Source organism: Desmodus rotundus, chromosome 2 (assembly GCF_022682495.2).
Source record: "Desmodus rotundus isolate HL8 chromosome 2, HLdesRot8A.1, whole genome shotgun sequence".
In the NCBI taxonomy this organism is placed as follows: Eukaryota; Metazoa; Chordata; class Mammalia; order Chiroptera; family Phyllostomidae; genus Desmodus; species Desmodus rotundus.
In genome coordinates this window covers 50,605,241-50,617,639 of record NC_071388.1, presented here as the reverse complement: position 1 = coordinate 50,617,639, position 12,399 = coordinate 50,605,241, and the positions used below count along the sequence as shown (strand labels likewise).

The 12,399-nt window shown below is 35.5% G+C and overlaps 1 protein-coding gene across 4 annotated transcripts in view; it reads right to left on the bottom strand.

Annotated features, from left to right (window-relative positions):
* Positions 1 to 592: 592 nt before the first annotated feature.
* Positions 593 to 12,399, bottom strand: part of OPA1 (OPA1 mitochondrial dynamin like GTPase) — a 92,033-nt gene continuing 80,226 nt past the window's right edge. For all 4 annotated transcript variants that reach the window (XM_024556336.4, XM_024556338.4, XM_024556337.4 and 1 more), the window contains 2 exons: positions 3,120 to 3,194; positions 593 to 1,050 (listed from right to left, as the gene is read on the bottom strand). In XM_024556336.4, coding sequence (XP_024412104.1) covers positions 3,130 to 3,194 — 65 coding nt within the window. In that variant the 3' untranslated portion in view covers positions 593 to 1,050; positions 3,120 to 3,129. The remainder of the gene's footprint in view (positions 1,051 to 3,119; positions 3,195 to 12,399) is intronic.

Sequence of the window (12,399 nt, the reverse complement as noted above, 5' to 3'; positions counted from 1 at the left end):
ATTTACATAAAACATGAAAATGTTGTGCGGGTATTATTGTAATTGAACTGCAATAATTTAAACTTTGTATTTTTCTTTAAACGTTCAGTTAACAGGGGGATGGTGAATATTATTCTGACTGTTGAAATAATTTCTATTTAAAACACAGGCCTATGAAGGAAAGCCTTTTCCTGATGCCTAGTTGAAATGTTTGACAACAGTCAAAATGTAATTACTCAATTGATTATTCTTCATCTTCCCTATCCCGTGCCACAATCCAATAGATCTGTCAACAGGTAAAAAACCACTGTTAACAAAAAGCCTAGCTTAACAACCAAAACAAATGAATTTCAAATAGATACAGAGTAGGAAAACATCAACGGAATCAAATAGGTAAGCTGCTAGTGATTTAGCTTCTAAGGCAACTCTCTAAACTGTCAACAAGGGTTGAAATCTCTTTCACTGAATGTACACCGAATTGTTGTAATCCAAATTACCCCATTTGAGGGTTTCTTTTGTTAACTAGTTTTCTTTCATGTGATGAATATAAACTGAATTATAATGGTCAAAGAGTTTCTGGAAAAAGAACATTATGGATACAGACAACAACTTAGCAGGTTACCGTCATTTTATATACAGTTGATAGCTTTTAGAAAATTGCTGTAACTTTTATCTCAAAACACCTAGCATTCTTTTTCTGGAAAAGGAACTGCCACGGAGTAACATCGGCTAGTGAATGAGTTGGATTGGTGCCACCACAAGTGAGATAACAAGCAGGACAGCAAGTTTCTGCTCTTTAGGATTGAACCTAATGGTCAGACCACTTACATTATCCCAATCTGTCACCTCGGTACAATAAAAGTCGGATGTTAACGCCATTTCCCTGCTCTTCTGTTCAAAAGGCAGCTGGTGGGTAAAGTGCCTCTAACACACATAAATTATTTTTATCCCATGACTTTATTTTATGGTTAGAAAGGTGTGACAGCAGGAGGGAAAAAGGCAGGACAAAAGACTTTGTAGTTTTCTTTCTTCAGATATATATGCAGAGGTGATGATATTAGGAGTAGGAATCTGTGAAAATAAATACATTGGATAAATTTAGGTGTGGGGAGATTACTGCATGATCATTAAAATGCTGAAGCTTAACTGCCTAAGTTTGCAATTTGGTAGTTTTATTAAATTTAAAATATCACCTATCATAATGTAACATAATTTCATCAAAATGACATGAATCAAAAAATACTGAAATGCATTTCTTAGAGAAAAAAGTAAAAACACAGTATGTTAAAATGGATCAGTAGAAGGAATCTGCATATGGCTGTGCTGGGTATAAACATTTTCAGCAAGTATCAGAATTAGTTACTTAAAACTACCAGGCAGAGGAACTCCACATATGTAAAATGATCATTAAGAAACTATTCCTTAAGATGCTCGGTAACTTTTAGAAAATGATCAGAATGAAGCAAGGCTACCATTTTGCCAGATTTACTCTTTAAAATGGATTTGCAAGGTACATTAAAACAGATCATCTGTCTAATTCATAGGTACTTTTAACAGTTAACTCCCCGAGGGATGGGAAGGGCCCTAGAGGCTACTGACAAGCAGGGAACACAGGTGGCTGGGAAGGCTGCTGTGCCCACAAATGCCACCACTGCCTGGCTCTTTGGGTTGCCCTGGCGGCCACCTGGGGCAGACACGTGGGCAGGAAAAGGCTTGTTCCAGCAGCAACGGTTACGCTATATGTCACACTGACCATCACAGGGAAGTGACGCTAACTATCATGCAAAGCACCGGCTGGCTTTGGGCTTCCTCGTTTCATTAAAAAGACAGAAATGAAGCGTATATTTTTAATGGGGTTTCTGTGACATCATGACCCCCCCAACAAAACACATTTGTAAACAAAAAAATCATGTGAACTTTTATGCTGAAGAGAATCTCCAAGTCAAGAAGGTTGTCAAAATGTTTATCTCTAACATTAACTAATGATAGTAATTATGATGAAGAAGGTGATATCATAACACTTTGTGATTTAAAAAAATTTCATACATGAAGTTGTATAAAACTTTTACAAACACAGACACTTAAAAACAATGAATTATATTTGGCTTGTGTTGAAGAATATTGATACTTAGTTTCTAGATACGTTTTTGTACACATCTGTCCATCCATCTTACAAAAAAGACAAACAAAACAAAGTACAAAGCAGTAATGTAAAGCTTTCTAACTTCTTCCTGTCTCAGTCCTTGCTGGTGTACTGTTGGACAGAGTCCTGCTTCCTTTTCCAGCCTTTCATAAAGATATTGCCCCCACGGGAGAGGAAAGTAGGTAGTCTGAGGTTTAAGGTCCTTTTCAGTGCAGCTAGGGAGAGAAACTTTTACATTTTTTACTCCTTCCAGTTCTGACTGTTACAGGCTGCCTATAGGATAAGGTTCACAAATAAAGTGATTAAATATTTTAAACAAATAATAATGTCTTAATCACAGCATTTTCCCTTTCTCAACTTCTTTAACAACAACAAAAAAAGACCTAATCATAATTCTTCAGCAATAATCAACAACTGACTATGCTACTAAGCAAAGGCTTTCAATACACAATACTTTACTGGGAACATGCGAATAGCACCAGACTACAGAATTAGATAAAGGAGTCTCACACCAGAAGAGTGGTAAATTCTAAGGCTATCTGAGTTATTTTAAATAGGAAAAAGGTTTATCTAAATGTTTTAAACATAAGAAAATATGATTAAGAACAATTAATAAAGTTCTTAGTCAAGCCAATAAAAAGTTTTGCAAGCTAACATACACATAATTACCCACCGAACATGAACAAAGAGGAGTAAAATGAGGCTAGAGTTCAATTTTTATGTGCAGAAAATTTATGAGCTACCTACATATTATAAAATATCTTAGTCTGTTCACCTTTGTTCTGTTCAAAATGAGTTGTAGAGAGTATTTTTCGTTCTGTTCAAAGGTGATCAAGTTATTTAAAATAACATTATACAACACATGAAATGTAGAGATTCCTACCATTAAAATTATTATTAAGGAGCAAGTAGTACATGGTGAAGTAGAACGGCAACTTTTTAACATACAAATTTTGTATTTAGTCAGTACCAATGTAGAAAGAGGACTTTTACTCACTTATTACAATTTATTTCTCCTGATGAAGAGCTTCAATAAAAGCATCAAGTTTTTCTTGAATTTCTCTAACTTTCTCTGTGGAGATAAAAGGAGATAATAAAGACATTTATTTTTCAAAGGCATTACAAATCAGAGAAGATAATTATTCAATAAATGGTCTGGGACACTTTTAACTGTTTGGGGAAAGAGAGAAAGAAGGACCTTGGCACCACCCACCACCTTATACCCAAATAAAGGTCAAACAGATTGTAGTCGTGGCTGTTAACATATGTTTTTGGAAAAGGGAGGAAGGTGGGATGTATGATAGACCCTTCTGAGATTCTAATAAAAATTATGGAATCTTACACAGAAAAATGCATGTATAAACAATTACGTATGTATAGAATTATAAGGAGTTCTTAGATTCTCTGGAGTCCAACCAAGGACTCACAGTTAACAATACCTGGAACAAAAGAAAATATAAAAAGAAGAAATTATTTAAAAAAATTAAAAGAGAATTCAGGTATTTAACTGGCCTTAGGCTGAGACATGACTTTCTAGGTATAAAGTAATGGGAAGAGTTACAAAGGAAAAGATCAACTAACATGACCTCATTAAAATATACACCTTTATGTCAAAATGTTCTAAAATTAAAAGACAAAAAAAATTGTAGGAAATATTTGCAACAAACATGAAAAGGGCAATAACACTTTAAAATACATATAAAAATTACTTTTCTAGCTGTGAATGAAGAAATGAAGGTTTAGAAACATCAGCGCCATTAGACAGATTTACAGTATTTTATTTGATTTTAGGTTTTCATGTTTACAGACTTCCAAAATAAAACCTGTAATGTCTTTTTGAAGTGTAAAGGTTCCCCTCACAAATGCAAACTATTCACAGTACATGTCAATCTCCTAGTATTAAAAATGGAAAAATGGTAGTTTACTCCACTTCACTGCTAACTTAATCATGCAACTCTTATTTTAAAACATAGGTTATAGTGAGCATAGTAACAAATACTTGTCCCTTTAACATGATTTAACCTGTTAGTGGGAATTAACAAAGTAAACAACCGGTTCAAAGCTAGTGATGTAAAGGAAAAAATGCAAAGCCTTTTACCTTATAGAAAAATCATAAGATATATTGATATTCAGCATTTACATCTTTAACATTTAAAAATACTCTGTAACTAAAGATGTAAGTATTCCTTTTTACCCAAGAGACAGCACTTGTGACAAGCAGTCAATAAAAATTACTCCTTTTATGGCTTCTTATTAGCATTATAGGAACTCAAGAAAGCCTGTCATGGTTGCATATAAAGAACACAATGTCTTGTCCTGGCTGGTGTGGCTCAGTGGACTGAGCACCAGCCCACGAACCGAAGAGTCGCTGGTTCAATTCCTAGCCAGGGCACATGCCTGGGTTGCGGGCTAGGTCCCCAGTTGGGGGTATGTGAGAGGCAACCCACATTAATATTTCTCTCCCTCTCTTTTTCCCTCCCTTCCCCTCTGTCTAAAAATAAATAAATAAAAACTTTAAAAAAAAAGAACGCAGTGTCTTTATATTGTTTTTCCAGTAATTTAACAGTTCTAATTCTTAGTATTTTGAAACTAACACAAAATCTACAGAAAAACCCCTATTGTTTTATCAAGTTATTCAATGAAGAAATATGGGAACAGTTTTTACAAAGGCATCATTAACTTATTATATAAAAGTTAAACCTGACAAATTAGAAAAAATAATCCCAACCTATCTCTTGGAAGCTTAGTCTGTATTTTTTGTCAATCTGTACTATTTTTTTAACCAGCAGTCAAACCAATAAGCATACTTCCTTTCTCAAAATAAGGCCACATTCTTATTTTCAAAATTAATTCATCTAGTTGCTTAGAAACAGCTCCAGTGATTTTCCTCAGTGAAGATTAGAGAGTTCCACGAAGTACAGTTCATCAGTTGAAGAAGTTTTAAAAGGAGGAGAGGGTAGAAGAAAAAAATTTTCTAAACTGTCTCATAGAATTCTGGGAATGTATGGGATCTTGAAAAGAATCATCTAGCTTAAACAGTACAACACGTGGAAATCTACAACAGGTGTTTAGGACCTCAGCAGCTCCACTAAACATTCACTGAGAACTACTTCTACTTGGGAAAGCTGTACTGTAGGAAGGGAAGAAATATGATTCTATTTGCGCCATGATCGGAATAAAATCAGGCAGCTGCAGGGCCAGGCCTATCCATCCCCTTGCCCTGTCGATGACCTCCACCCTCAGGAGACGGACTATGAGCGGGTGGTACAGTAGCATCACTCACAAAGACTTTTCAGAGCAAGATCTATTTGTACTGAAAGAGACCAAGAGCTACTCTGAATGCAGGTGTCTAAATCAAATCCAAATTCTTCCAAAATTAGAGACAAGTGTGTTGTTTTTCTAAATGAACGTAAAAGGAGTATTTAACTATTTTATGAAAAACACAGAATAAAAAATTTCCAAAACTCCCATAAAAAGCTGTTTTTACACGTATTTTACAACTGGAGTATCAGGATACTATCGCCACACCCTGAAACCTCAAGAATGACAGAGTGAGGTAAGGTTCTGCAAAGTAATGGAGGGACAGAGGAGGAGAGGGGAAGATGGAAGTAAGTATTAAAAAAATTCATTGTGGTAAGTGTATCCGTTTAACACCAAATACAAAATCTCATTTCTTTGGTCAACGCTTCACTTACAATGCACTTCATGGAGCGACATGGAAACAGACGGTCTCCTGCCTTTGGGAAGAGTCCCTTGCTTACTCCCCAGCCTCAGTCTAAGTCTGTGGGGTGTCTCAGGGCGATTTCAAACCCCACACTTACTTTACATGGTCCTCAGACAACTCTGCAGGTGTCAGTGACAAGGATAAGGCCATTAAGTTCAGAGAGGCAGCCTCGTCCACACCCCCGATTCCGAACGCACACTAGAGCCGCTGCCACATGCACACTCCAAGTAGTAACAAAACAAATGCTATTATTTCTAGTGTATTTGTTGTACGTTTTACCTTTTATGTGAAATAAGACATGTTTTGGTAAAAATTATGGAATCAAATAGTTACCAAGAACCTCCTATACTGTTCCATGGCTGGGGATGACTAAAAAAGTGTGCAACACGGTATCACCCTCTGACAAGTATTGTTGCCTCTTGAGCAGACTTGATCTGTCCACATTTGGAGAAATGCTGAGAACAGTATGAAGATGAAGCTGGACAAAAATAATCAGCATCTTCAGTGTCTACAACAATGTCTGAGTCAGTATACATGCCCAATAAATACTTGATAAATGATGAAGTTTCCAAAAATATAGCACAGAAAATAAGGGCTGTAGGTTATCAAGAAGAAAAAAAAACTTGACAGGTTTCCTGGATATTATCCCACTGACCAAGAGGGCAGAAGCAGGGCCGCAAGAGCTGGAGCAAGCCTGGGAACCCGGGGCAAGGCACAGGGACAGTGAAGGTCGAGGCAAACTGGGGGGTCACCTGAACCACATAATCCTCAGGTCTCAAAACACAATACCAGTGGAAAAATAAACTTCAAATTAATTACTGTACCTTCTTAAGGTTAAAATATGCTAACTACACACACAGCTTTAGAAAGGAAACTGCTTTCAGACTTTATAAGGAATCTATATATTATACCAAGCTCTCTCTCTCTCTCTCTCTCTCTCTCTCTCTCACTCTCTATATATATATATATATATATAACACAAATAATAAGCAGCATTATTTCCTGTATTTGAATTCATTCATTTTAAACTCTTATGTAAGTTTTCAGCACTGTTTTATACACTACCTGTGCTATCCGCTGCACAGAAAACTGAATTATCTATAAAATCCAGGGCTGAATGTTAGCAACTAAAGCTTTCTACTGTCTGAGCCTTCAAAACTAATGTCCCAGTCCTTAGTGTTTTCAAATCCCCAAATCTTACTGTATTTAACTATTTCACCATTAGAAATTACTTTCCCACAGAAATATGTATACAGATTACCATGACTAATTATAAAGGAAACTCCCTTTTCTGTTAAACATTTTCATTAAATATTTATAGCTAGAGAATTCTTGTACAATCTGTGACTGACCTGATAAATTAAACCAACTCAGGAAGGGATTAACATACTGCTATTTCTGTTCCACTCTTTGCCAAATAGCCAATTCTACATGTAGTGAATACTGAGTCTACTTTCCATTTATCCAATGTTTACTTAAGAGATGAACTATTTCAAACATCAACTCATTGTGCTTCTTGATTGAGTCATGAATATTCCCATAATCCCCAACTCATAAACCGTCAGTCTCAGTGAAGCTCCTTCTTTTTTCCTGTTCTTCAGATGTCTTGACACCCATTCATGCTTTGGGTCTCTTTATCGCCACGTGAAATGATACTGCTACTCTCAAATTCCTTTTGAGTCTTCTGATACTTGCTCTAAAAGTCTCAAATATAGACTAATCTGTAATTAGGTTTTGAATACACTGTGAATACCAAAGGCCAAACTCAAGGGAAGGTTCACTTCAGTGGTTAATAACAGTTTAGACCAGGAACAAAGAATCACACACAAAACTCTACCACACGCACGAAAATAAACCCTTTACAACTTCTGATGTTTTTAAAGAAAGCACAAAGAAACAAGCTGCAAACTTACAGATACAGTGTACATTAAGCAAATCACACATCCAAATATCCTAACATGCCTTAACAGAACTGTTTTATGACATGCTACACGCACTTTGTACCACGCTTGAGGACAGCTTTGGATGAAACAGCTGCTCACTAAAGCACTGGGAATTAAGGGAACACTTCTTATGTAATAGGTTGTTCCTGCAAAGGCTTGCTTTTTAAAATTAGACAATTATACTACAAATCTACAAATGCTCTTTAAAAGTTCAGTACAACCAAAAAAAAAAAAAAAAAAAAAAAGATGAGTAAGAGACCACATTCATGATTCTCAAAACCATACTCAAAATCTTCAATTTAGCACAAGGAAAAATGTGTCCCTTTTACAGTTAATCAAAGGAAGAACCAAAGAGACATAGTCAAAGGTATGTAACTAAATCTAATACTTATCTTCTAGATGTTGCCCTGGTAGTTTTTCCCTACAAATACCCATGATTATTTTTAAACAGACTCATTAATGAAGACCGACAGATCACTGCCTTTTACAGAAGGAGGAGGTGTCGTTTCCTGTGTCCTAGGAAGGCAATGAGGCTGGTATGGTAATTTCAAAGCTGGGTGGGGCCCCAGACTTCTAGGAAGTCTGGGAAAGTGCTAACAGACTTCTCTGGGTTATTTCCATTGTTTCAAAACTTCCAATAAAAATCTTTGTTTGGTCTAGAATTACATCTACTCTCTTAACAATCATTTGAGATGTGGACATATAAGTGTGGCTATGTTTCTAATTAAAAAGAGTGTAAGTATGTTATTGCAGACAAATCTAAAACATGGACTTAACAGGCACATACTAATAGTGAAAGGAGTGTGATGAAAAAAAAAGTTAAAAATCCCTGGCCTGACACTCCCAAATACTCAATAGGGTAGTTATTTTATATGACTTTTATAAAGACAGAATGTAATGCATTAAAAGGTATATAATACTGTGCTCAGGAGAACTGTTTCTAGTGCCAGCTTTGCCTTTCACCTTATGACGTAGGTAAGTCACAGTCCTAGTTTCTTTATCTATAAAATGAAGGAATCTGCCCAGGAGAATCCAAAGCCCTTATTACTTAAAAACTCAGGACTGACATGTACTATTCTCATTATGTTTTAATTGCACCTTTTTAAATTATTTATTGTCTTTTGTTTATTACTCAGTATCTTTCTAAATTTCATGTTAAGCTCTGGTAAAAAATGCAATCACAAAGGACTATTATTCTCACACGGCTATATAATTCATTTTAGAAAGATCAGTTTTATGCTGCTTTTCCCATTAATGTGGGACCGCTTGTAAATCATTATACATGCTTAGAAAAAGGTCTGTCTTTTAAAATCACTCAGCTTAGCACAGAAACTTGCTATGTAATTGATGCCTGTCGATATTCACTGTTCAGTCATTCATTGTTGAGTGATCTGATTTAACCAGTATTTAGTTCAAACATTAAAGACAATTATTTTAAAAAACTGTTATTTTCAATCCCCAAAACAATGGGATATAGGGGAAAAAGTTGCCGTAAGAAAGTCTTTGAGGTAAATTATAACATGTCTGCTGAATAAAACACAGCTCAAAGTGACCTGTGGATAAATTTAGCTTACTTTCTTTTTGTGTGTGTGGTGGGGGAGGGGGGGACTGTTTTTACTCTAACCATTTCCAACTTTCTATCTAGCACCTATTGGCTAATATAATCAAAACCTCTTAAAATACTTTGTTGGTATTTTGAAGCCAATTCTCCAAAGGATTTCAGTCTGGATGAACAGAGAGTAGCCTTATACTCAGGTCTTTGTATTGGTTAGGCCCTTCAACTTTCCTAAGTAGATGGCAACCCTAATTCCATTTCCGCCAACTATTAATCCTTATGGATCTGCCCTTAACTAATTAAGAGCAGCACCATTCCAGGTGTGTGTCAATGTCAGTGAGTGTAAAACCTTGAACTTTCTGCTACCTGAGACTTACTGAAAGGCTCAGCTGTAAGAAATAGTATTTACAGACGATTGGATGGAGGAATAATCCATCTATTTCTCTAGATACTACATATATTTCATCTTTGGATAAGCCAAACCAAATAGCTATGAATCTGGACCAAATCACTGATTTTGCTCAGAATTGCTTTTGTTATTGGCGTACATTGAGAACACTAAGAGCCCCGTGAAATTCGTGATTATAGGCAGACATCTGATTCACTCTATCATGCACCTCAGTGTTCCTTTTATGAGAACTGATGGAATTTCTCTCAGTGGTGTTCTGGGAATACCTAGGCTTCACCCAAGCAGCTGCTGTGTCGGTGTCTGACAGCGACCAGAAGTCATGAAATCAGCTTTGCTTTACATGTTGCATCCACTACTAGGAAGCTCAGGGCTAAATCTGTACCTTACTTACAGCGAAGTATCTAGGACCCTCGAGTATGCATTTTGAGAGGGTACCAATTTTACCCCAAATTTCACATTACTTCACTTGCCTGGATTTTATTTTCCCTTTCATTTAACTCTCTCCCATTAATTTTTACCTTTTGCACAAGATTGGTCTTGGTAAGCTGCCTCAAATCCTTTTTTTGGACAAGGCAGGGAATTAAAAACAAACTATCCTGCTAGTTTGTAGGAGACATACTGCTAGGCAGCTGATTCACACAATATATTCTAAAACTGGCCTCTTTCCACCATTGATGCTTTTTATGTCAGTAATTCAAGAACATTTGGGGGGCAATATTTGTCATATTTAAACCACCATGAATGTATCTGTACGGGAGAAAAGAAAATAACTTCTGCTCAATTCTTGGAAAACTCAATGATTAACATCTATAAAGTGTTTATTTTCTCCTAACTGAAGAAAAAAATCATAAATTTTTATGGGATCCATGATCGTCTTTTAAATGTAAAAGTTAGATTGATTCTGTCTTAAGATTATAAAAGTCTACAGTGAATTATTTCGTCCTGTACCCAGTACATAAAACACACCATGTATTAGTTACATATATCAATTCAAATTGCGGTGAAAAAAATCTTTAACAGTTATTTTATATACTACCTCATTAATAATACATTATTTTCTCCAAAAAAATTTAAATACACACACTATCTCAAAATGAACACATTCTTTTTGTCTCTGTTGAACAATCTAAATATCAATACAATATTTAAAATATGATTTAGGTAATTAATTGGGAAAGATTTTGCCTAGTAGCCAATAAAATATTCAGTCCCAATCAATTAAGGGTTTAAAATAATGCATCATTTTTTCTTTTTCCATTTCCTCTTATTCTGAAGTATATTTTATCTTGAATTTTGTTAGGAGAAAAGTTGAAACATTTTAAGAAAAGGAAAACCACCCAGGCAGCCCTTAAAGAGACAGGACATCATTTATCACTTGCAAAGACAGATTTATAAGAAGAGGGCCCCTTCTGTTCCTTTAAGACTGCAAAACAGATGGGAAGTGAATGGACAGTCAATGGGACAAGAAAACACATGCTGCTGTATGTATGTTCCCAGCATAAGAAAGAGGTCAAGATTGTAACTGCATGACTGGGTCCTGGAAAGGGTCTTTCTTCAAGCTGTTACAAAGACAAACGCTGTTCCTCATCCCGCTGTCAAACTGCTATAAATATTGGTTTGTCAAAGACCTTCAGTGCTGAAGCTTTAAAAAGGAGGCGTAACAGATGAATGAATCATGAGAATGATTCTTAAACAGTCAGCTCATTAATGTAATTTTAAAAGTAGAAGAAAATAATACAAAAACAGAATGGAATTCTGAGTTATGAACCAAACTAAAGGTTTATGAAAAAAATATGGAATTAAAAAATTACGAGTTTTAATAGTTATTGATATGAAATGCAAAAATGAAATATAATATCTCTTAAATAACATGCTGCATCAGGACAAAGTATTATTAAACTCATCACATGGAGAAGTAACAGGCATTTGTGTTTTATGAGGCTGATTTCATAAGATTTCAGTTCTGACTTCTTACAACCCCACAAGGAGTATCGTTACGGATGCTGGTTTCAGACGCCTTCACAATAAGGCTCAAAGAAATGAAAGTAACTTCAGAATTAGTTTTACATATTCATTCATTTAGAATATCACCTTTAAATTTTAAGTCACAATTTCTTTTTCCTATGAAAAAGGAAAAGCAAAAATTGACATAGCAATAAGAATACACACGTGGCTTTATAAACCTGGGTTATCTTTTTTGAAGAAAAACTATTACATGTCTTCAGGAGACAAATTCACTGTCCTAGAAACTTACACACTGAAAATACTATAAAAAAAGAAGCAAAATGATACAAACTTGGTTATCTACAGTCACCCACAAGAACAAACCTAATGATTAGAGATGAACAAAGTCCCAATACAAATTTAGAAAGATACCAGCTCTAACACATGTTATTAGCTCCACCTTTGCCATAAGTATTTAGGAATCTAGCTACATAGTTTTCCTCAGTGAACATGCATTTCCCCATCTGAACATTGGGGATAATACCTTACAAGCCTCCTACGCCTTTATAAGGGTCAAACATGAACAAACACATTTTGTAAAGTGTAAAACTCTGTACAAATGTAAGGGACAGATTTAGAGTCCCAAGCAGGACTTGGATTCCAAAGTACCAAATCATACAGTTATATGAGAATGGTTTCTAT